This window comes from Canis lupus, chromosome 33, assembly GCF_048164855.1.
Source record: "Canis lupus baileyi chromosome 33, mCanLup2.hap1, whole genome shotgun sequence".
NCBI classification, from domain to species: Eukaryota; Metazoa; Chordata; class Mammalia; order Carnivora; family Canidae; genus Canis; species Canis lupus.
This window is the reverse complement of record NC_132870.1, coordinates 37,651,509-37,677,971: the sequence shown is the minus strand read 5'-3', so window position 1 is coordinate 37,677,971 and position 26,463 is coordinate 37,651,509. Positions and strand designations below refer to the sequence as shown.

General features: G+C 41.5%; 1 protein-coding gene and 1 pseudogene across 1 annotated transcript in view; one reads left to right on the top strand and one right to left on the bottom strand.

Moving 5' to 3' along the window:
- Window positions 1-1,286: 1,286 nt before the first annotated feature.
- LOC140624033 (adenosine 5'-monophosphoramidase HINT1 pseudogene) lies at window positions 1,287-1,848 on the bottom strand (annotated as a pseudogene).
- A 5,811-nt stretch (window positions 1,849-7,659) lies between these two features.
- PRSS12 (serine protease 12) overlaps window positions 7,660-26,463 on the top strand; it is a 77,913-nt gene continuing 59,109 nt past the window's right edge. The window contains exons 1-3 of the mRNA XM_072810141.1: window positions 7,660-8,211; window positions 22,830-22,968; window positions 25,457-25,635. Coding sequence (XP_072666242.1) covers window positions 7,797-8,211; window positions 22,830-22,968; window positions 25,457-25,635 — 733 coding nt within the window. The 5' untranslated portion in view covers window positions 7,660-7,796. The remainder of the gene's footprint in view (window positions 8,212-22,829; window positions 22,969-25,456; window positions 25,636-26,463) is intronic.

Genomic DNA, 26,463 nt, shown 5'->3' with positions numbered 1-26,463 from the left:
TTTCAAGGGTACTATGTATATGGGTCAGTCTCTTCCTAAGCACACATTACACTCCAGATAATCAATCCAAGCTAATCATAGTAAGTCTATACTTTCTGCCATTGAATGGTTCAGGAATGGGCAAGTGACCCAATAATGACAAACTAAATGTGAGGAGAAATCTCTGAGGAAGTTTCTGGGAGAGGGTCTTTGCTCCTCAAAAAGAGGCACAGAAAGAACAGTCTTGTCTTCTTCTGTCTCGTTGTAATGCCTTGTTATTTGCTGAGAGTCTAAGATGAAGCAAGCTAGCACTAAGATGACCAAGGAGAGAGAGAAAGAGCCTGGAAGTTTAATGACATAGCTAGGCACTGATGCAATCAACCCCGGAGAAATCTGCATTTCTGATTGTATAAGGTCATAAAGTCTGTTAAAATGCCTTATTTTAAGGCTGTTGGAGTTGAGGTGTCTTTTACTTGGAGCAGAAAAAACATTCTAACAGATACACAAGGGAAGCTGGTAGTCCATAATTTTGCAAACAAACAACTGATTTTTAAAATGCATGAAAATCAACTTTAAAATAGTCCTATATCAAATAAAATATATCTGGATGGCATGTTCATCCTACTAGCTGCTAGTTTGTGATCCTTTTGTAGTCACTATACTACTATACTGCCCAAAAACATTTTTAAAGCTCATTTACATTTGTTCAGTGACTGTTTATTGGCTGCCATTTGGCTCCTAGAAGAAGCCGAAAAGTCCTGATAATTGTCATTTGTTCAGTGTCTAGCACTTAACATACTGTTTCTAATTCTTACAACTCTGTTAAGTAGAATTGTTCTCTCTGTATTACAGATAAGCAAACTGTATTTAGAGAGGTTAGCAGTGATTGATAAGTAGGGAGCCAGGATCCCTATATCCTACCTCCACCTCTACCCACATGCCATATTTCACCCCCATTCTCAGGCAATGAGTTCTCCAGAGGACATTTATGCATGGAAGACAAGCCTAGACAAAGGCAGGCTTTTTACAATTAGCTCCCTGTGAGGACCCTGCTTCTCCCTCTGCCTATGTCTCTGCCTCTTTCTGTGTGTCTCTCATGAATAAATAAATAAAATCTTAAAAATATATATCTATAAGAAATGGGGGAGAGTCTTTAAGTACCCCTTGGAGGCCAAGAAACAAAAAACAGGGATTTGAACCTAGGTCTGCTGGATTCTAAATGGATACTGAATCAATTTACCTGAATCACAGCGAGGTCAGTTAGGTTTCTAGCTCAGTCAAAGGAGAGATTTTTCCAACAATTGGTCTTTCTTTTTTTAACCATGCAACATTGTCTTTTATTATGTATGGGTTTTAAAAATTATTTCTTCAATCTATCCATACACAGGCAAAAGTAAGTATACTGTTTAACATACTGGAACTTAGAAATATTGACCATTGCCTAGAGAAAGGAAAACTATCCCTAAAACGTGTTTAACCAGGAGGTCAGTTCATCTGCTGGCCTCCAAGAACATGGAGATGAACATGATGGACAGACTGTCCCCCATCTGAACCCACATTCACCACCATTCGATAACCTTTCTTCAGGCCCAGATCAGCAGCACATTTCTTGCCAACAATCATTAAATGTCCAAGAAGACTTTCATCATCATCTTCTGCTACAGAAATCTGGGATATATGTTTCTTGGGTATCACCAGAAAATGAGTTGGTGCTTGAGGAGAACTGTCATGGAAAGCAAGACATTGGTCATCCTCAAAAATAATTTTGGCTGGGATTTCCTTGTGGATGATCTTTCCGAAAATTGTGTCACCTCCAGGCTGGGCAGCCTGAGCCTTGGCGATCTCATCAGCCATCACAGCCTCCTCCCGCACGGCCACCCTGGGAGAAGCTCGGGAGCCAATTTGGTCTTTTTAGAGATGGAGTATGCTGGCTCCCAAGTAAGAATTTGCTCCATCAATAGTTTTCAAGAAAGAAGGATCCCTGGGTGGCTCAGTGGTTTAGTGCCTGCCATAGGCTCAGGGCGTGATCCTGGAGTCCCGAGATCAAGTCCCACATCGGGCTCCCTGCATGGAGCCTGCTTCTCCCTCTGCCTGTGTCTCTCGTGAATAAATAAATAAAATCTTTTTTTTAAAGATTTATTTATTCATGATAGATATATACATATATAGAGAGAGGCAGAGACACAGGCAGAGGGAGAAGCAGGCTCCATGCAGGGAGCCCGATGTGGGACTCGATCCCGGGACTCCAGGATCGTGCCCTGGGCCAAAGGCAGGCGCCAAACCACTGAGCCACCCACGGATCCCATAAATAAATAAAATCTTTAAAAAAAATTTTTTTTTTCAAGAAAAAGCTAGAAGTTCACTTGGAGAAGGATTGCTGCATTTGACAGAAAATTGGAGCTCTAACTCCTTTTCAGCACTAGGTTCTGTGATTCTCAGATCACTGGCAAGAAGTTCTAGTGTTGTTTTTCTTCCAATCTTTATTCTTTTCATCTGCGGCCACAGCCCACCTGCAACTGAGGGGTTTGAAAACCACTCATTATGCTTCGGCAAACTCCTCAGGAAAAGTGTTTTAACTCAAAATACTTAGTGTTTCATTGGGTTTCGGGGACCAAACTTGTTGAGGGGTAGAGAAAGCCAACACATCAGAGAAGACAAATGCTCCAGTGAGTGGAGCTAGAGCAGCCTTGTGTTTGTCATTCATCCAAGAGGGGAATTACTGAGGCGCAGTAACTAAGAGGTACAAGCTGGGTGGGAAGGGAGCTCTGTACACACTTCGTGCTTTGTTTAGGCAGGTTCTCACTGGGGTGACTTAATTTGAGTGGTTAAGAGTTCAAAAGCAGTTACTGAGAATATTCTACTGTACCATAGTTGGCATTTTTTAAGTACTATGTTCAACAGTTTATATGTATTATATCGTTACTCCACGCAGAGATTTATCATGCAAGTACTATTATTGTCCCTCTTGTCAAGCCGGTGGCTTAGGGAAGTAAGGGAACTCACCACAGATCCCATAGGAAGAACTAGGCCAGACTGAGCATTGGTTTGATTCCAAAGCTGAAGTAACTATATATTTTTGAGATATATATAAAATATATGTTATATATACTCCTCATCTCTTAGTATGTATTATTCGACTAATACTGAAAATGAATCTGTAGGATTAGTTTCCATATAGAGATTATACCAATAAAATTATATTTTATAATTTATAAAATAAATATTTATATTTTATATTTATATTTTAAAATATTTATATTTTAAAAATATTTATATTTTATATTTATATTATATAAAATTTTAAAAATATAAAAATTTTAGGGTGCCTGACTGGATCAGTTGGTGGAGCATGGAACTCTTTTTTTTGTTTGTTTGTTTCTCTGGGTAAGTTCCATTTATTAATCATTGTAGAAAAGCACGTGACGCTTAATCTCAGGGTTCTGAGTTCAAGCTCCATGTTGGGTGTTAGAGATTACTCAAAATAGAATCTTTTTTTTAAAATCAAAATTTTAAAAAGGTACTTTGTTCTTTTCTTTTGAAAATTCAATTTTAAATAATGAGAAAAATAGAGATCAAATGACTTAAGCAGAACTTATCTTTTGCTCTTCAACACTATATACAGTCCATATATGTATTTATATACTGTTATATTTAGGGCTGCTGTTGCAGTTGTGGGTCCTCAGACATCTTTATGACTGAAGGCTGGCAGAGAAGAATGTGGGCCCTCCGCTGCCAGAGACCTCCTGCTAGCTGTAGACATCTGCCTCTGAATCACTGTACCATTCATTTAGCAATTCATCATCTGTTTCTGGACCTTTTATTTTCTTAAACGTTTAGCTAAATATATTATTCTCTTATTGTATTCCTCTGCTCTAACAGCCTGATAATGTCTTATAATTTCAAATCTCCCATGGCCCCCACACAGGCTTTCATATAATTTGATATTTTTTTCCTTTTATGTGAAAGAGCAGTGCTCAGTGTTCTTTTAACAAATTTTTTTGCGCTTGGAATTGTACAAGTAAATGCTGATTTTATGCCATATGTTCAAAAACTTAGCTTTTCCAAATACAGGCAGTACCCAAATTGCAAATGGAACTTTTCCAAAAGTTATTTTGTATACTGATTTTTGGAACTCTGTAAAAATAATATGCATATTGGTTGTATTTCCAAATACAAGAGCTATTCAACCCATCACACATGTGAAGTAAAATCATTTCCTAAACAACCATAAAACCAAATGTTTATATACATAAAACATAGTTATATATGTACCCCACGCCTATCCCCAAGACTCCCTGCTGTGATACGAGCAAGCAGATGCCCCTGTTCACTTTTTTAGGTTTTAAGCCGAGAGGCTGTGGGTAGTTGAGCTCTTGGGACTCGAATCAATGAGGTTGCATGATGGAATCCGGGAGGTCACAGAACTGACAAGGGGTATTATAGGGGACCTCCTGGGGCCTTCTAAGTGTTGTGGTAGGGGAATGCCTGCAAGGTGTCAAATACTAATTTCTTTCAGTTCCTTTTCCTTGCTCCTTTTTGCTGCCGAAGGGATTGCAAGGCAAAAAAAAAAAAAAAAAAAAAATCAGCAAAGGGGTTTTGCAGCTGTAACAAGATGGAGGTGACTCCCCTTTCCTTTGGCTTTGATATCTGTGATATGAGGTGATGAGAATCTGAGGAGGGATCTGTGGCTAGGTCCTGACTAATCCAGACAGGAGGGAATTTCTCCTTGCAAACCCCCCTCCTCCCCTCGCACACATGCTGCAATGTGGTGGGGTGGGAGAAAGAAATGCATTTCACGGATTTGACTGAGCCTGGATATCCTAAATGTCTGCATGTTGGTAGCAGCAAGGAGGAATGAAAGAAGAGAGGGAAGGAAAATATTAGCAGAGGAGGGAAGTGATATGTAAAGGATAAGTTTGTTTAGGTCATATTTTGCCTGTCAAATAGAGGATAAAACCCAAATCGAGGCCCCTAAATTCATAGTCCAATTACATAAATGCAATTTTATTGTCTAGGAAAGATGTTTTAAAACCTACATTATTAAATCCAGATGTAGAATCTTCTGTGGGTAACTCCACTTTGTCTGTGTCAGCTTTATAATCTGTTAAATATAAGTCGACCTTGGAAAATCTTTAGCTCTTAAGTAGTACAGGGGGCTGGAGGAGAGGCCAGCCTGCCCAGGCATCTCTCCTCTCTCCCCTCTGGAGCTGAGTTCCAACAATCTTCTCTTTTACTCCCTTCTCTCTCATGATTTCACCCTCTTCAAGGTACACAGATGTATAGGAACTAGGTCTGCCAGCAGACCCCCACCGAGTGTGAAAATAATTGGTGGAGGAGCCACGCAGGGGAGGGAGGGCAACAAGATCTAAGCAAGGCAGCCAGAATCCCAAGGCAGAAGGTAGAGAAACAGGTGGACAACTCCTATTAGAATTGCCGCCTATTATATCAAGAATCTGTGATTGGTGAATTCTAAAGTAGGTTAATCAACCTCTCTTCTACAAGTACCCTTTTAATTATGCTTTTGGAGCCAGAAAAATTAGTTTAGTTAAAGAAAACCCTAAAATAGTGCATACGAGCATCTTGATTTGACAAATACATCTTGGGATTCCTAATACTCTTTTTACCCAATTCATACTGAAATAAAATTAAATATTTAGTTAAATAGGAGTGGGGAAAATCAAGAAAATAATTCACAAAAGTTAAACTAAAATGGATTATTTGAGCTAGGTTAGAGAAGAAAATCAGTGGGTTTTTTTTAAGATTTTATTTATTTATTTATTCATGAAAGACACAGAGAGAGAGAGGCAGAGACACAGGCAGAGGGAGAAGCAGGCTCCGTGCAGGGAGCCCAATGTGGGACTCAATCCTGGGTCTCCAGGATCACGCCCTGGGCCAAAGGCAGGCGCTAAACCGCTGAGCCACCCAGGGATTCCCAGAAAATCAGTTTCTAATTGAAACCTAGGTTTTGGGGATCCCTGGGTGGCTCAGCGGGTTAGTGTCTGCCTTCAGCCTAGGGCTGCGTGATCCTGAGGTCCCCACATGGAGCCTGCTTGTCCCTCTGCCTGTGTCTCTGCCTCTCTTTCTCTCTATGTCTTTCATGAATAAACAAAATCTTGAAAGAAAGAAAGAAACCTAGGTTTTAACAATGAATGTTTAAGTTATACTCAGATTTTCTTCAGGGTACATTAAATTACGGGATAGTAGTCCTCCCTTGCACTTAAAAAATGATTACCAGAAAGAAAATATTATCGTCTCTTTGGCCTTCTTTTTCCTTGTTTAGCTTCAGCAGCATGGCCAGGAACCACTGAAAGGAGAAATCCTAAGATACCCAACTCCAGTGATTTATAAAAAATTCGAAGCTAACTTGTTTTAGGATGGTGAGTGGAGCCGTTTAAAGGCTCTACTAAAATATGGTCAGGCCAACAGGGTGGCTTCAAAACTGCCAGCAGCGAGCCTGCTTTGGAGAGGCAAATGTGTAGGCTTAACTCCAGTTCGTTGCCCTGCAAAAGCGAGACAGGTGTTAGAGGGATGGATTTTTGGATGGGACGGAGACCCGGACGGATGAAGTCTTCTCTGGTTAGAAAGGAAATTTGGTATTAAGAGGGCCTCAGTGAATCCCAGTAATAACCAAACAACTGGTGTCGGCCAGGGCACCCGGTGGAAAGTGGGAGGCAGGAAGCAGAAAGGCTCAAACTCCTCTCCCTGGGTCAGTTCAGGAATTTAATTTCAGCCAATGTTTATTGGAGCCTAAGAAGCGTTGGGTACAGCGTTAAGCACCGGGATCTGAAGCTCGGTGAAGCGTCGTGTCCTTGAGGCGCGCTCACTCCAGTAGAAAGGGCTTCATCGTTCCTCGTGCGCTTTTTAAACTTTTATCCTGGGACTTGTCAGGGGACAGCTGCGACCGGGTCCGTCCACACGTCCCTCCGAAGATTCCAAGACCCGGAAAACGAGACCCGGCGCGGGCAGCGGAGGGGAGATGCTGTAGGGGCTGGTGCCTGCCTGCGAGCCCCAGAGCCCCAGCCGGCGCGGCGGTGCTGCCCTCGGGCAAGGCGCGGCCAAGACCTTCCCCCGCCCCGGCTCCCTGGGCTTGTGGCCGGGGACCGCGACGCCGAGGCCCGGAGCCGGCTGGGGGCGGGGGCGGGGGCGGCCCCGGGAGGTCCGAGCGGGGGGGGGGGGGGTTCCGAGGGGGGGGGGGTGTCCGGGCGGAGGGCCGAGCGGGGGGGGGCGGGGGTCCGGGCGGGGGTCTGAACGGGGGTCCGGGGGGGTTCCTGGAGGGGGGTCCGGGCGGGGGTCCGGGCGGGGGGTCCGGGCGGAGGGTCCGGGCGGAGGGGAGGGGGCCCGGGCGGGGGTCCGTGCGGGGGGTCCGAACGGGGGTCCGGGGGGGTTCCTGGAGGGGGGTCCGGGCGGAGGGGAGGGGGCCCGGGCGGGGGTCCGGGGGGTGTTCCGCGGGGGGCCCGGGCGGAGGGCCGAGCGGGGGGGGGTCCGAGCGGGGGGAGGGGGTGGGGGGGCCGACTCCCGCACGCCCGCGCCGGCGCCCGCAGCCAGGGGGCAGAGTTCCCGGGCTCGTGCTCCGCCCCGACCTGGGGCTCAGGCCCCACCACCCGCGCCGGCCCGCGCCTCCTCGCCCGGGTCCTCTCGGCTTCCGAGGGGCAGCGGCGGAGGCTCAGCGCCGGAGCCGCGGCGGGAGGCGAGGTGCGGGGGGCGGGAGGAGACTCGAGGGGGGCCTCGAGGGACGCCGCGGCCCCGCCCCCTCCCCCCCCCCCCTGCAGGAGCGGAGGAGCCGGGGAGCATGGACCGAAGCCTGCGGCTCTGGCACCATGACGCTCGCCCGCCTCGCGGTGGCTCTGGTGTTGGGGGCGCTCCCCGAAGTGATGGGCTTGGATCTCGTCCGCAGTCACCCCCCGCCCCGCCGCTCCCGCCCCGCGCCCGCTCCGGGGCCCCGGCGCCCTTCCCACCTCGCCGCCCCGCAGCGGCCCCCGCGCGCGCCGCGGCCCCTCCGCGGGGACTGCCCGGCCGGCGAGCCCCGGGTCAACGTGACGGACTCCGGCGCCCCTTGCCTGCGCCGGGCGGAGGTGCCGCCCTTCCCGGAGCGCTCGCCCCCGGCGGGCTGGGCTCGGCCGCGAGGGCAGCGCCACAGCTTGTGCAGGAGCCCGGACGGCGCGGGCGCTCCCCGGTGCTTCTACGGCGGCGGCCGCGGCCGGGCGGACTGGGGCTACTGCGACTGCAGGCGCGGTGAGTGGCCCCGCCGCGGCCCCCAGACGTCCCTGCCCCCGCCCGGGTACCCGCCCGCACCTCGGCACCGGGACTCGGAGTTGCCGAGGCGAGCTTTGTGCGTGAGGCTGCGCGGGGTAGTTTTGTGCAAGGTGCTGCGCCCCGCGTTCCTGGAGGTGGGCTCTGGCCGCTGTGTGTGTGTGTGTGTGTGTGTGTGTGTGCACGCGCACTAGTAGGGGGAGGGGAGGTGTGTGCGGGGGGTGGACGCGCGCTCTCCAGGTCGCCTCGCCTCGCCTCGCCTTCAGGGTGTTACCGTATTTACCTGAAAGAGGCAAAGTCAAAGGGGGATGCGGTCTAATTACTTGTTTGGGAAAGGGAAATATTAGACCTGATATGACAACCAGTAACCTTTCCCCCTCCTGGTAGACCCCTGTTTGGGGTCTGTCTGGAGGAAGGTGGTACATTTTTGCCTTCACTCTCTCATCATTGACCTCTGAAAAAATGTGGCAAAATTTCCCAGCCAGAATCCAGCTTGTCAAAATGATGTTCCCATTCTGGGGCACAATTTGGCGAATATAGTCAGTGAGTGAAGAGAGAAGAAAGGAAAAAGAGATAGTAACTATCTTAGGGAAGAAGCAACTTGATATCCTCAAATGCAGTTTTCAAGAATGCCATTTTTTTTTTTTTTAACCTGTATACGTTATTTATGGGCAATTGGGATTAGTTGGTAACATCAAGAGAAAAAGTTCCCTAAGATGTCTTGGTTTTATGGTACAATGAAAACATAGTAATAGGTTTAATGTGTGTAAATGATCTGCCTTTGAACGGGGCTTCATTTTGAGTTGTTGGGGTTTTGTTTAACATTAGGGCTTCGCCCAGGCCCCACAACTCCCTTCTTTAATAGCTGGGGGGTGGGGGGGACTTTATGTCCTTCAAAGTTTGAATTTTCCTTCAAACATCTTCTTGGGAGCTTTATGTCTAAGCTACAGGGCAAAGGTTTCATGAACTGGGGTTCTGAGATATGTTATACTTTGTACCTTTTGGAGGTAATTTGGAGGTTGGCTTTCATAGTGCCATTTTTTTTCTACAGACATTTTTATTTATCTAAGACATTTATTGCATTAGCCTTGAGTTAAAGAAAAGTGATAGGAAGGTTAAGATCAATTATCCTTCATCCTGGAGTATGAAGTCATTGCTATGTTCGTGTTTCATGGACAGAATGCCAATGTGGTTATAAAAAAAACTGACGTGATATCAGGCAAAGAACCCTAGCCTTGTCTCATTATTTACTGTAAGAGATTACTTATAGTAAAATATCATGTTTAGCAAACACTGGGAATTTTTTCACTTTCCTGTTATTGTAATATATTTCATATTTTTATTTATTTTTTAAAAGATTTTATTTATTTATTCATGAGAGACACAGAAGGAGAGAGAGAGGCAGAGACAGGCAGAGGGAGAAGCAGGCTCCATGCAGGGAGCCCAACGTGGGACTCAATCCGGGGTCTCCAGGATCACGCCCGGCTCAAGGCGGCGCTAAACCGCTGAGCCAGGCGCTGCCTGGTATTTCATATTTTTAAATGTATATTTTGGAGATATCTGTGTGTGTGTGTATATACTGAAAGAAGAATGGAATTCAAAGTTAAAACACAATAGTGATAAATTGCTCTCTTTTTCACACAGAATTCCTTTAACTTTATATTCCAAATGAGGAGACTGGTTATTCTATGTTTCCCCCCTTGTGTTGAATAGAAATTTAAATCCAACAGCACCATAGACTCTTTGTGATGTTTTTATGTTCTTAGCTAATTCTCACCAGACCAGAATCCCAAACACTGCATAATCGTCCTTCGTGCAGTACTTCCTGGGGCAAAGTGATTGTACACAAGAGAAACAAAAGAAACCACCCAAGATGGGAGATAAATGCATGCACCCCCCCCAACAGGAAAACAATTTAGCTGGCTATATAATAATTAATTACTTTCACAAACCCCATCTTGATAACCCGAGCTTCCTATCCTTTCATTTACTTCTCACTTTCTGATGAGGCATGATCTATACCTTTGAAATGACTGGTATGTTCTGAATCTTATGACTTTCTGGCCTTGGGTCTATATTTCACTTTGGAGAGTAAACAAAGCTATCATGGAGTAGCGAAAATAAGGAATTATGCTTTAGAAAACACTGGTGTCCATTTTGGCTCTGGCAGTAGCTATGTAGTTTGGGGAAGACTCTTAACTCCCAGAGCTTTGGTTTCCTTATCTGCAGAAAAGCAGTTTTTGATGAGATTAATTCAAAGAACTTTTCTGGCTCTGAGCATGTTACCAAAATGACCTGGCCTGGGGTAGCAGCGAGGGTTTATTGAGCATTCACTCTGTGCTGAATGCTGAGGTAAGCGTTTTATATATTAGTTTTCTCATTTAATTCTCACAACAACATTAGAAGGTAGTGTACATTTTCATGTCACAACTCATTTTGCTCTGGTTCTTTAATTATATAAACCTGTAGGAATATATGTGCTGTCTGATTTTGTAGCTTAAGGACTAGTCTGAAAGGAAAAAGGAAGGGAATTATGTTTGGTCCAATGCACATGATTTCCTGCATCTTAGGATTTAGAAATATCCAGAGGTCTTTTTTTTTTTTTTCCTTTTTCTTTACAAACAAAAACCAAAAAAAAAAAAAACCAAAAAAAAAAAAAAAACCAAAACAAAAACAGCTAGAACAAAAGGAAAGAACATTTATAGTAGTAAGATCCCTCCTTCAAAAAAGAAACTGGAGTTCAGATTCCCAGATCTAGTTGCATTGAGAGAAATGAGGGAGTTGGTGCCTTTGAGGTAGAGAGTTGGTCTAAGCCTAGTTGAAGGGGCGCAGGGGGAGATCTGAGGTGAGCTTAGGGCAGGGCGTGGACACTCCAGTGGCTCAAATGTCTGAGAGTGAGAAAGGTGATGCCTGGGCCCTAATTGTATGAAACTGTGAATTAGTAATGAAGAATCATTTGGAGGATTGGAATACCCTAAATGAGTCCTGGGAGTTTGTCCTCATAATAAGCACCTAGGAACTTATTAAATGTGGATGCCTAGGCTCTAGCCTTCAGAAGCTCTGATTAAGTAATCCTTAGATCTTAGATTCCTGAGAATGAGCCTCCCTCCACCTCCGTCCCAGGACCCTGAGATCATGACCTGAGCCGAAGGCAGATACTTAACCCACTGAGCCATCCAGGCGTCCTGAGAATGTGCATTTCTGAAGAGCAGTCAATGTGATTTGGATGCTGAAGACCCTTTGTCACACTTGGAAAACCAAAGGTGGGCATCAGAACCCATCTAGAATATATAGTGGTGGATGATTATGTAGATGGAGTCTACCATCTGTGACTTAATTCTGCTAGGTGTCAGATCAAACAGAAGGCATGCCCATTATGGGAACTTTTTGTGTCATTCTAGGAAAGGGTACCACTGTTTTTCATTTGATTGGTGTGGGATAATAACAATCCAGTTCACCAGAATATGATTATTAACTGCACGTGAGCTAGGTTATTTTTTGTATTGCTACAGAAAGAATTAACACGCAACTGATTCCGCCCCCCCCCCACCCCCATACCCTGCAGTAATTTAGAGCTTCCTGACTAGGAAGGGAAGATCACTTTCCGGTCACTAGTTGGCATGGCAGATGGGACAACCTGACGCTGTGCTAACTAACTACTCTGCGTGATAAGCAGCCGAGTGGAACTCAGCTGTAGGTGACTGATGACTCATATGCGTGTACCCACCCCAGTCTCCTGATTCAAACAGAGATGGGAGACTTATGGGACAGTTGTTTACAGGCTGTACTCTTTGAATTCTATCTGGTATTTGAAGTGAATATTAATTAAAAAGTTGGCTGAAAACTGTCCCTTTTAAAAAAACTGCTGCATCTTGATTCTGTGTAGCAGGTTCTGAGAGACATTAGCAATACCAGATCTGATATATTTCCTGGCTGGATTATGAATTTTGAGCTCAATCTGCTCTTTAGGATAAAGCAGATATAAAATACTTTGAGGGATTATCTCTTTACTAGTCTGAAGATTTTTTTTTTAAGAAGAAAGAATGATATCTAGTTTCTATTGCCTTTTTATTATTATTATTTTAAAAGATTTTATTTATTTATTCATGAGAGACACACGAGAGAGAGGGAGAGAGAGAGAGAGAGACAGAGGCAGAGACACAAGCAGAGGGAGAAGCAGGCTCCATGCAGGGAGCCCAATGTGGGACTCGATCCTGGATCCCGGGATCACGCCCTGGGCCGAAGGCAGGCACTAAACTGCTGAGCCACCCAGGTATCCCTACTATTGCCTTTAAAAAAAAAAAAGGTTTATTTATTTATTTTAGAGAGGGAGAATGAATGGGAGGGTCAGAGGGAGAGGGGAGAGAGAATCTCATGCATACTCCAAGCCGAGCTTGGAGCTGGATACAAGGCTTGATCTCACGACCCTGACATCATCTTTGTAAAGTGATTTGGTTCAGGGGTGCCTGGGTGGCTCATTCAGTTAAGTGGCTGTCTTCTGCTCAGGTCATGATCTCAAGGTCCTGGGATCTAGCCCTGTGAAGCGCTCCCTTTCCCTCTGTCCCTCCCTGTGCTTGTGCTTTCTCTCTCTGTCTCTCTCAAATAAATAAATAAAATATTTAAAAAGGAAAAAAAAGTGATTTGGTTCATAATTGTGGAGGCAAACCTAAATATCCAGCTATAAGATACTACACAGAGGTCCCTTCATTTGGTGGATACGATGTGATAATTGTAGAGATTATTATTTTTTTTTATTGTAGAGATTATATACAAAAAATGGAAAAATGCTTATGATAATGTTACGGGGAAAAGATGGATACCAAGTTTAAATACGTTAACATTGTGAAAATAAAGATGTCTTTGGAAGAAGAAAAAAAAATATAATTACAAATTTGGGTATGAGTGTGGCTTGGATCAGTTAGGGTACTTTTCATGACAAAGAATAGAAAACCCAATTCACAATGGCTGAAGCAACAAGGAGATTTGTTGCGCTCCGACATGGTACAACTGTTTCTCTGCTATTCTCTTGGCTCCTCTGTTTTCTAAGTGTGACTTTTATTCTTAGGCTAGTAGTTATAGTGGTTATTCCAGGCTTCCCACGGAGATAGGATAGCCTATAATATATATATATATATATATATATATATATATATATATATATATATATATATATATAGGAGATAGGATAGCCTGCAGAAGAAAGAAAAGGCTCCCACCTTTGCCAAAAAGAGCAAAGAAACCTTTCCAGAATTCCACCCCCCACCTCTCTACTTCTTCCTGCATTTCATTGGCCAGGACATGGTGATGAACTTCACATGTTCCTCTGGCACTCTGGGGAAAGGAAAATTCAATTAATACAATTGGATAGTTTAATCAGGATTAATCTCAGAACACCTAGGGACTCCCCTGGTGGAAAGAAGTAAGGTAGTTGTTGAGGAGAACCAACAGGGTCTGCTAGAAGTATGGTTGGAGTTTGTCCCGATATTTGGGAAAACAATGCAATTAAAAAAAATAGCAGTAATTAATTTAAAAAATTAACTAATTTAAAAATTGGTACAAATCTCCTTGTTGCTTCAGCCATTGTGAATTGGGTTTTCTATTCTTTGTCATGAAAAGTACCCTAACTGATCCAAGCCACACTCATACCCAAATTTGTAATTATAATTTTTTTCTTCTTCCAAGGACATCTTTATTTTCACAATGTTAACGTATTTAAACTTGGTATCCATCTTTTCCCCATAACATTATCATAAGCATTTTTCCATTTTTTGTATATAATCTCTACAATAAAAATAAATAAATAAATAAATAAAAATTTTTCTGTGAAATGCTATATTTATTTTTCGACTGAATCTAGAAGAATGACATTAAGACCCTGATTTGATTGAAAAAGCATGTTTTCTTGTTTTAAGATACTATTTGCAGGTCTAGCAAATTTATGTCTGAAGTGAATAATTCCACAATTGTAAGAAAATGCAGGTTGGTTCAGATGTGATGTAGACACTTTTAATGAAGTTTCCTCCAGCCCTGAATTAACTTGTAAAGAAAACAGTACTCTGAAATCTCTTCCTTTAGTCTGCATCATGACCTGGCACTCAGGTGTGTACTATGTGTACAATTGATTTAGACCGCCTTCTACATGGTTGATACCCTGTTCAGAAAAATGTTGATTTTTGCCTCTTCTGCATCTTACTTTTCTAGGGCAATCCCCCCACACTCCTCCCCTTTCATCTGCAAGTCAGCCCAACAACATTAATAAAAAAATTATTGTATGCAAAGCACTAAAGTAATGAGATTTTTCCCCCTATTACAAGATACAACCTCAATACTTTTTATTAGGATCACTAGAGGGACATAAAGGGTAGAAAATGCTGATTCTTATAACAAGGCAAGGATAGATTTCATTAAACATTTTCTGAGTTCACACCAGAAGCAGCAGTTACAAAGATGAATAAGAAGTCACCTGTGTGCTCTGGTTGAGGACACCCGCTCTTTGATTGAGATGTCACGAGAATACTAAACATTCTCCTTACCTTTCCTATGATACCTACTCTAGGAGACAGATAAGAGGATTACTATCAGGAGTAGTTTAGTTTCATCACTCAGAGCTGAACAATAAAATGTTAATACCCATACCATTTGCTGATGTGTGAATAGTTCAGAGACACACAATTGTTGAAATTATCCGCTAGGGTTATATGTGTGTATTAGTTTACCATAATTAAACCATGGATAGAGTCTTTTTTGCATAGTAATGTATAATGTTTTAAATGAAGGAATCATTGGGACACCTGGGTGGCTCAGCAGTTGAGATCTGCCTTCAGCTCCGGTCCTGATCCCGGGGGATCCCAGGATCGAGTCCCACATTGGGCTCCCTGCATGGAGCCTGCTTCTCCCTCTGTCTCTGTCTCTGCCTCTCTCTCTCTCTGTCTCTCATGAAAAAATAAGTAAAATCTTTAAAAAAAAAAAAAAAGGGAGGAATCATTGATAAAAATCTATAAATTCCTAATAATCTCAATGTAAATGGGTAGAATTACTTACTAAAAGGAAAGTCTCTCACTGTTTTAATATTTTCTTTTTTTTTTTTTTTGTATATTTTTTATTGGAGTTTGATTTGCCAACATATAGTATACCACCCAATCGCTTCAAGTGCCCCACTCAGTCCCCGGCCCACCTCCCCTTCCACTACCCCTTGTTTGTTCCCAGAGTTAGGAGTCTCTCATTTCTGTCACCCTCACTGATATTTCCCACTCATTTTCTCTCCTTTCCCCTTTAATCCCTTTCATTATTTCTTATATTCCCTGAATGAGACCATATAATGTTTGTCCTTCTTTGACTGACTTACTTCATTCAGCATAATACCCTCTAGTTCCACTTTAAAAAAAATTAAGTATGTATGGGGCTCCTGGGTGGCTCATCGATTGAGCATCTGCCTTCTTCAGCAGTATTAGGTACTTTCACATCCTCCTCGCCATGTTTTGATATTTTCTCATTTTGAATTAGATCAGTTGAAATTTTTTTTTCTTAGCACTGAAGGTATCTACATGAATAATAAATGAACAACTAATATGAATTATAGATGTGAACTAATGGAGGCAGATATAGTTCAGTTGGATCTCAGTCCAAGGGAATGTTTCATATGTTAAGAGCTGATTTGATTTCATTTTGACATGGCACAATTTGAATAAAATCCATTTCACAATGGTAAAGCTAGTTTTGGTTATGGGAAAATATAATCATAGACAAAAATACTGTACCTCAGTACTATCAAATAGATTATAGGAAGAAAAACATTAAGATTAAACTAGTTTCCTGTACTGTACTCGAAAAATTCAACTAACCTCCCAATTTAGTTATTTTCAGGGATGCGAGTTTTTTGTGTATTTCATAATTCAGATAGGACATGATCATTCAGTGTATTTTCCCAGTGTTGCCTTTGGTATAAGACATAGGATTATGTTTAATTCCTTTGTGAAATATGTGTACTAAGTTGTCCAACATGTAATAGGCTTTTTTCTTCAGAATAGTTTATAAATTGAAATTTCTCTATCACTTTTAGCTTTAAGTATACTTTTTGTCAGAGGTCTGAACAATAGCTTGATATCACCAGCATGCTTTCTTTCTAGTTCCACCAGAACAATATAATGATAACTAGAATTAATTATTTTCTGCTTCTGTGAAGATTAGTAATAGATGAGAAAGGATTTGTGTGATCATAGTACTTTTACTCATTTATCAAATTGTGATTTTAAATGTTTTAAAAATATTTATTATTAATTCTATTTAGAGAACACTACTTCTTCCTTTTTGCTGCTTATTCTTTCTCTTCAAACTGCTATTCCGAAAGTACATGTCTGTTAACAAAATAGACATATCTATTTATTTGGTTTATTTTGGAATGAGCTGGATTTGCAGAGCAAAGACAGCTGACTAGCCTGATTCCTTTCCTAGTATTTCCTTTAGGTCTCCTTGAAGTGTGGAGTATGAAAAGCATGGTTTCACTACCTGTGCAAGGACAGGTAATACTGTCATGGCTTTATCAGTTTGCTCTAACCAGTACCGCAATCGAGCAGCTTCAACAACAGAAACGTATTGGTTCACAATTCTGGAGTCCAAGATCAGGGTGTCAGTAGGGCAGTAGGGCAGCCCTTCCTCTGACATCAGGGTGTCAGTAGGGCAGTAGGGCAGCCCTTCCTCTGAAGTCAATGAGGGAAGGATCCGTTCCAGGGCTGTCTTCGCTTTTGATAGTTTGGTGGCTTCTGGGATGGAACCCCAATCTTCAGCTTGTGTTCTCTCTCTGTGTTGGTCTGTGAGTCCACATTTCTCCTTTTTATAAGAACATAGTCATACTGGAATAGAGCCCCCCCTAATGACCTCATGTTAACTTGGTCATCTGCAAAGACCTTACTTCCAAATGAGGTCATATCTATAGGTAGTGGGGATTAGCACTTCAACATGAGTGGGGGAATAGAATTCATCACATCACAGTAGCCTTAAAAACCAACACACCAATGAGATTTATGAAAGGAATTTTAATCTAGTCAGTTCTCTAGAAGATCTCCTTGTCTCCACTGAGACTGATACAATGGTTAAAGAGTATCCTTTGTAAATATCTTTCCATTTTTGGAATTCCTGTTTATTTTTTCTTTATTTTTTTTAATTTTAAGGAAACTGTCCACCCATGTGGGGTTCAAACTCAGGACCCTGAGATCAAGAGTCACATGCTGTGTTGACGGAGCCAACCACTCACCGGGAAATTCCTGGTTTTTAACCAAGTTGCTCATAAAGCAAATTGAGTAACATGCATCTTCTATGTTCTCTTTCTTTTATAAAGACTAGAGGTATAACTACAGAGACGAAAACTAATAATAAACTAAAATGACTATAAATTCATCAGTTTTGGCAGGAAATTAAGATACTAGAATTCTTTTTTTTTTTTTAAGATTTTATTTATTTATTCACAAGAGACACAAGAGAGAGAGGCAGAGACATAGGCAGAGGGAGAAGCAAGCTCCCTGCGGGGACCCCAATGCAAACTCCATCCTCGACCCGGTATCACACCCAAAGGCAGATGCTAAACCACTGAGCCAACCAGGCATCCCGAGATAGTAGAGTTCTGAGCATTGTTGCACTCTGATACATTTTGCCTTTAGATAATTGTAATACCAACAGAGAGTCGACTTTTTTTGGTGGTGATAGGTGGGATGACAATCTTTTCATGAACTCTGGGGATTCCTCTACATGGCATGGTATTGATGGGGGAACACAGCTGAGGACAAGGCGCGAGCCTGGGGCAGCACATTGACAAGCCCTTGAAACAGGCTGAGGGACATTCCTCTATGGACTCAACTGCCTCAATGTTAATGCTTTGCTAAGGGCAAAAAGCAATCTTAGCCCAACCCCGAGGATCCTATAAATCTACTTTAACATATAAAAATTCCTTTAGAAATTTCCCTTTATCTCTAAACCCCCAAGATACATGTTCGCAGTCATCCCCCAAGCATATGGCCCACCGACATACATTTGAAAGGTCTCATAACTAGGGTTTTGTTAGACAGTAAGTAATAAGTGGCCTTTTCCCAACAATAGCTAGCCCCTCAAAGTCCTGGAAACCTTGCTTCCAAAATTCCTTAGAGAGTATGCTCTCCTCAAACCACTCCCAACTCCCTGGTATATAATCAGCCACCCTTTAGAGGCCTGGAGCATCAGCTTTTCTGCCCATGGGTCCTATCTCCCTGCTTTAATAAAACCACCATTTTGCACCAAAGACGTCTCAAGAATTTTTTTCCTGGTTTTCAGCTCCAGACCTCACCCCACCAAACCTCACCTATATTCCAAAACTTTATCAGTATCACACATAGCTTTACAGTTCCAAACTTTTTTTTTTTTTAAAGAATTGTTATTTTTTTTAAAGATTTTATTTATTTATTCATGAGAGACAGAGAGAGAGAGAGAGAGAGAGAGGCAGGCAGAGACACAGGGAGAAGCAGGCTCCATGCAGGGAGCCTGACATGGGACTGGATCCCCAGTTTCCAGGATCACGCCCTGGGCCGTAGGCAGGCGCTCAACCACTGAGCCATCCAGGGATCCCCAGTTCCAAACTTTCTTTCAGGAAGTTTTGTTTTATGATTTTGTAATGCCTCTTATTGTTGACCTGTAACCTCTGTTTGAGACTTCAAATTGTAAATTATTATTATTAACACATTTAAAAAATAGGAATATTTAGAATAGAACAGTTTGCATCAAATTGGCACTTGAGAGACTTTAAAACAGTGCATGAGCCCATGAGTTCCAGAGACATTAGCTGAGCCTTGGGAGGAACATTGAAAAGTGCTTGGCGAGAGTAGGAAAATGTGAGGGAACAAAGAGGGATCAATTTTTGATGATAAAAGAGCTTTATTGGGATCCCGGGGTGGTTCAGTGGTTTAGCGCCTGCCTTTGGCCCAGGGCGCGATCCTGGAGTCCGGGGATCTAGTCCCATGTCAGGCTCCCTGCATGGAGCCTGCTTCTCCCTCCTCCTGTGCCTCTGCCTCTCACTCTCTCTCTCTATGTCTATCATAAATAAATAAATAAATCTTTAAAAAAGAAGAGTTTTATTAGGATAGCAATATAAATGAGTTTATTAGGCTTTGTCCTTTGTGCTTCATTGTTTTGTCTTGTTTTTTGTTTTTTAACTGAGCTAAGGATATTTTCTTTCCTTCACTTTGTAATTGTGTACCTGAAAATTTGTGCAAATGTATAGTCCTATAAATTTATACAGCCTATGGGACTCCTCCACTGGAGGGTCAGCCTCAAATGTAGATCATTGGAAAGATAATTTTCTCCTGTTTGTGGTGCATAAAACCTCTTCAGACTGTCTTAAAATTCTGCCTGGCTATTTATTCCCATAAAATGTTGGTAGGTTAGTTGCAGTATTTCAGATAAAATGGTGAAAGCCACATGACATAATGCATTAAGTGCATTATGTGAAGAACATAAATGCACAGACATGAAAAAGACATAAAATGCAAAGACCTCACAGGGTCTTTGTTTGGGTTCAGAGATGCAAAGGTAGCAAGGACAGGAATCTAGGAGGTGTTGGAGACAGAAGATCAGTAGGAAAGACTGAAGTCTAGGGAATAGTTGGTCATGGCAATTGCTTTGGTCCCGATCTTCCTCATCCATAAACTGAGGGAAATGAGTTACAGTTTTTGAGATTTTGACCATCTCAACCATTCTGAGAAAATAAATGAAGCAAGAACAAAGTGAAACCAAAACAAAACTGCTACTGATCTTAAATGTATGTAATGTAAATTGTATGCTCCAACTGTTATTATTTTGAAGTATGTTATTATGCTGATTTTTTTAAAGTGCTCTTTCAAATAACTATTTGAAGAATTATGCATTTCATAGAATTATATACCATTAAGAACTACTCATTCTGGGTCCAAAGTAGATAATTTCTCAAAATATTTTAGGAATTTTTGTGACCAGAAGGAAAGGCTAAACGAGGTGGGGGTGGGAAGTGGGAAGCCCTACTAGGAAAGTGTGTGAGTTGGGGAAGTCCGGGTTGGGAATGGATTCTGACAGAGAATTCATTAGTCATTGACATGCAAATTGACTTTCCAGCATTGCAAATATTTGGATTCATTTGTCAAAGGAAAATTGGATGAGCTCTCCACCTTTCTTGCCATATAGCAGAGACAGCTAAATGAATCCAGGCATTCACAGCAAGTTTGACGAATCTGAGAAATGGTGGTGGAACTGATAGTTCACCTGGAAACTATTTCCAGCTCTGTTGTTGCCATTATAATGATGCGAGGCTAATAATTATGCTTTATGCAGAGTTTTCTGCGTCTTATCAGTAAATGCCTTAGTCATTTAGGTGTTATGCATGCCGTATTTCTTCTTGTTAGCTTTTGGTGATTTAGGCAGTGTTTTACATTTTATTATGATATTTTAATGTGCATTGAGTAGTGCTCCAGTTGGTTTTCATTACTAGAATTTTCTTCCAACCCTTTGACATGAGTAATTTGGAGGAAGGGGATTAATAAAGAGGTAATAGATTAACTTAAATATCATTTCAAGTAATGTTTGTTTGGGGCGAGCAAATGCATTTTTGGGTTGAAATAAAATGCTGGCATTTGCAGTATACATGATCTTGTGTAGGTCTCTGTAAAGAGATTTTGTGATTAAAAAATCATTAAAGTTCAGTTAAACTCTTCAGACCTATTTCTTTAAAACTGTTTTGCGGGCAGCCTGGGTGGCTCAGCAGTTTATTTAATTAATTAATTAATTAATTAATTAATTTATCTTTTGGCTCAGCGGTTTAGCGCGACCTTCAGCCCAGGGCCTGATTCTGGAGACCCAGGATCGAGTCCTGAGTCGGGCTCCCTGCATGGAGCCTGCTTCCCCCTCTGCCTGTGTCTCTGCCTCTCTCTCTCTCTCTCTCTCTGTGTCTCTCATGAATAAATAAATAAAATCTTAAAGAAAAACAAAACTGTTTTGCAGTTCATTGAGCTTAACAGGGCTTCCTCTTGCTTTAGTCTGAATTAAAGAGGTTTGGAATGTATGTATGATTTTGAGATTTATCTGCCAGGTGAATGATCCATGCCCATGCTCTCTCCAGAATAATCAGGATTTGGCAGTGTAATGTTTTGCCTCCATTTATCATTCTTTTGTTTGAATTAAATGACACTTTGTATTCGTCATGAGACATACAACATGTGTTTCTTATATAGTTACATTTTTAAATGACAATGACTTGGAAAATAATAGTGGTAGATGCCGAGGCCAGTGTAAATGAAATGAATGGGTAATTTGTGAATCTAATATTTTGGAAAATTATTTTAAAGCCAGAAATGAAATAATTTTGGAATATGAAAAATTTGACAGAATTTTCTGGTAGAACCGAATTTCTTTATTTCTTTGCCTATGAAACAAAGGCCATATCATAAGTGACTTTTATTTTATTTTATTTTTATTTTTTCATAAGTGACTTTTAATAGAATTTTGTGAAATTCTTCAGCTGTCTGAGTTTAATTCTGTCTCTGTTTATGTGTCCCACTTGTGGCCTCCCAGTAGCCACTATGCAAACCAGTGCTAATGAGAAGGGAAAGGCAGGACCTTCATCCATCTGCACTTAAGGGATGTTATTTTCCCTGGGGTGCTTGCATTTAATTTTGACTCTTTTCAAGACTCAAATAATGACTCAAATCATGGACCCTGGAGCAACTAAATGAGGATGGTATGAAAGGGGAGGTGAATTTTCAGGGGTACTCAGTTAAACCAAACGGTTCCACTTAGTGAGATTGACGTTAAGCAATGTTTTTTTTTTAACAACAATGCCTTTTTGAAATTAAGACATAATCTTTAGAATTCTCATGACCCCTGCTTGAGGTTAAAAGGGGAAAAGGCATTTTGCTCTTTAGTGATGAATACAACAGATGGAAGGAATAAATAACACAGTCCATAGCAGCTAATTTATAAGTGGAGCACTGAATTTTGTTTCTGTGCTTCTTATCTCTGACCTCATGTGAAGTGGAAGGTGATATGTACATGATAAGAATTTGGTATATGATGTCATCTAATATTTGGGATGTAATATCAGACATTAGTCATGCTCTTCCACTTTTCCCCTTTTAAAATATAATTGGACTTTGCTTAACTAAAAAAGAAAGCATAAATAGTATTGACATCACGATGTTAACTACTAAAAAAATAAAAATAAAATAATCAAATCAAGAATCTGCTAAATCCTCATTTTTTAATTTTTTAATATACATTTTTAAAGATTTTATTTATTTATTTGTGAGAGATGGAGAGAGAGAGAGAGGTAGAGACACAGGCAGAGGGAGAAGCAGGCTCCATGCAGGGAGCCCGACGTGGGACTCGATCCTTGGTCTCCGGGATCATGCCCTGGGCCCAAGGCGGGCGCTAAACCGCTGAGTCACCGGGCCTGCCCTAAATCCTCATTTAAAGAAGGAAGCATGTGCTATGAACACGGAGGCCAAATTGTTCTGGCTGATCTCTCACCACTTATGTGGAAACATCATGTTAACTTAGACTGGTTCAAATGATTATTTGCTGTTAAAGGGTTTTGGGATTCTTTCCCACTTCAGGGTCAGTACGACTTCGAGGCGGCAAACACGAGTTTGAAGGCACGGTGGAAATATATGCAAATGGAGCTTGGGGCACAATCTGTGGCAGCCACTGGGACGATTTGGACGCATCAGTCATTTGTCACCAGCTGCAGCTAGGGTGAGTTCGCCCATCCTTGAGCAAAGGATCGCAGTCGGGCTGCGATCTGAGAATGACGCGGCTCCCATCACTACTATGGAGGGATGATGCACGCCTTCCTTCCTTCCCTCTCACTTCCCTCATTCTCACTTCTCACCAGAGTTATAAAGAAAAGGTCCCAAGGGGGAGGAATGCTGACCAGCCTAAGCAAATGCTGCGTGGTCAAACGTTAAAAGCATCCTTTGGTCTTCCTCTTTAAAAATCATCGTTTAGACCTAGGAAGCTGGGAATGTGATTCCGAGGGTGGTCACTTCTCAGTAGTGCACCTAGCCCCGGGCTGCTGTCATTGTCATTTGCATTTCCCCATCTACTTTTAGCGATCCAACAACTTCCATTTTTTCGTGCAGAAGGGAGGTGACATTCCCCTGTGCTCTCATGGCGAGGTGGGAAAGGCCTGGTGTCCGGGCCGGGGTCCTGTCCGAGGAGGTCCTGCTAGAGGTGGCCGCCTCCACTGCCGCAGCTCTTAGAGCTCTCTGTGAAATGTCAGTGCTCTCTACCTTCCTCCAGCCCGGGCACCTGTACACCAGGCGTGAGGGGGTTTCACTGGGAGCAGAAGGCTCCACTTTGGAGTAAAAGGCTTTGCTTTTGTGGTGGCTCTTATTATTCTGTTTTTGTGTCTCATTTATTTTTTTCTAAGTACACTTGCCAGATGTTTTTCTTGGCCTTTCTCACTAGGGATCTTTAGAAAGCATGGAAACTATCTTGTTACGAGCAGGCAAGTCCAAAAGACTGAAAACAGTTTTGCAGTTTACAAATATTTTGAATTAATAACCAATCAGTGGTGATATCTAATACAATGGTAGAAACAAAAAGGTTGGTTAACTGCAGTCAGATAGCTAAGAACTCTAATTTGCTTGCTTCCTCCTGTCTTCTGGTTAGGAAGGTGGGCAGTGGGTATTTGGTAAAGACAGACCTTGAAGGCTTAAGTTTTGGTTAGACTTGAAACTTTTAGAGCTGCAGATAGGCTTAATGTACTTAATTAATTAACTCATTTTTAAAAATGAGTGTTAGCATAAGTCAAGATGAAAGAAGGAGTAAGGCTTATAAAGCCTATGAAGTGTTACGGTGTTTGGGAATGTTAATTATTGATTTGATCAATGAATATTTTGTCTGGCAATTAGTCATTGACAGGTGGACAGGGCACAAAGAGTTGACTTGATGCTTTCTCTTTTGAGGGCCTCAATATGTGACAGATTTGTAGATTGATGTCAGTGTTTTCCTTAAAGTACACATTTATATGTGCTTTTAAAACTCCTGAAAATCAGGGAAGAATATGATTTCCTATGGGACTCTGACATTAAAAAAAACAAAACACTATAGGGGACATGTGAACCTCAGTGTGGTAACTAGTCTTTAGGTTGATGAAAGAATATAAAGTATCATTCTGCAAATGGAAACATCAGGTAAACTGATCTGATTACTTATATCATCTCTTAGTTACTTTTTTTGTGTTTTGTGTTTTGTTTTTGTTTTTAGTAATCTCTAAACCAATGTCAGACTCCCAACCCAGAGATCAAGAGTCCCACGCTCTCTAACTGAGCCAGCCAGGCACCACTTAGTAGTCCATTTTTATTTATTTTTATTTTTTAGTAGTCCATTTAAAAAAAGTATTATATAATTAGGGCAGCTCAGAATTATTGCTGTTAAGACACATTCATATTTTATATATATTCCAAATGTTTACTCTTTGGTTGGTGGAAGCTATTGCATGGAGACAATTCTAGACATTACCATGTTAATCAGATAAGCCTTTAATCTTTTTAAAATCTAATATCGATTTGTACAAATCAGAGGTTACTTAAAAATATGTAGATTAGAGGTGTTAAAAGCAGAGCTCATCTATGTCATTGTTTTATTAATTGGTTTCAAAGTCTTGCTAGCAAACCCTTTATATAAGGTTTTAAAAATTGTGAATGGATTGCCTCTCTTGATATTATCTTACTTCTATGTAGTAATAATCATTTTGAAAATGATAGCCTAAAATGCTGGAGTAGGAAAATCTTCAAGCATCCAGGCCACCCCTCCTTTTATACATCAGAAGGCAGAGCTTACAGAAACTTGTAGCTAAGAGTAATTTGCAGCTGAGTCCAGACTGGAATCCATTTTTCACTGAGCCACAGAACACATTTCTTCCATGAAACCACCAGGCTTCTTTTTAAAATCTGTAGTATTTGCCCATCTATATATTTTTTTTTCTAAAAGCAGCTATCAGTAGGAAAGGTACATGCATACCATTAGTTATTTAAGATTGACTAAAAAAATTGCCATGGGTAATCAACGCAAGTTCTGATCTGATGTTTTGATTTCCTTGAAACTTATGTAATCCATTATGTTTTTCTTTTCCTCCCACATCTATCTTTACTGATTTCTTCCATATTAGAAAATCTAAATATTTTGACCAAAAACTCACCAAATTCAATGAACCTAACTTTGATCATTGTGTTTCCAGAGGAAAAGGAGTAGCAAAACAAACCCCGTTTTCTGGACTGGGCCTTATTCCCATTTATTGGAGCAATGTCCGTTGCCGAGGAGATGAAGAAAATATACTGCTTTGTGAAAAAGACATCTGGCAGGGTGGGGTGTGTCCTCAGAAGATGGCAGCTGCTGTCACGTGTAGCTTTTCCCAGGGTAAAAAGAGTCTCTTTTTTTACTTTCATTGTGTTTTCAACAAGACTCCAGATGATAAAATTGTCTTTGTTAAATCATTTCCTCAAAGAATTTAAATACATACGTAAATCTGAATCATCATATTATGTAGTCAAATAGTCTTCAGTAGGAGTGCATCTAACATTCTGAATTCTCTTCAACTTTCAAGTGGAATCTCACTCGTAACATGTTTTCTATTTTATTTAATTTGCATACAGAAATATTGTATATTGTACATGAAGCATTTATTTTGCTAATGGAAGGTCATGATAGAATCAAGATAGAAAAGCATCTTGGAACCAAATAGAAAACACCGCAACTACAACAAAATATTTTCACTTGATAGGATAGAATATAATCATGGTAGCAGTGTTCTTCTTTGAATTGTCAATAGTACGTTCCATAATATGGATAACTCCTTGATAAAGCTCCTTCCAAGCACCATGTATTAGCTATGAGATGATGAACAGTATGATTTCAGTACACAAATAAGCGTATGTTCATATAAACATGTGAGGAGAAGGGAGCAGCTGCTTTTCATGATGACTGATGGGTTTTCTGGGAACCATGGTGTATTTTAACGGGTGACCACAACCTGAGACTAGCACACTGTCATATCAGCCCTTTTTACATTCTCCTTGGAGATGCAGCATGATTGGATTTCCCAGGTCTTAAAAAGCTAACAGCTAGCCCAAGGCATTGGTTTCTGTTGGAGTGCAAGTATCAGGGGAGGATTGGAAACTCTCTCACCACAAAACACACAAAGACTCAATTTAGAGTAATTCCTGTGAATTGGCTGGAAGAACTAAT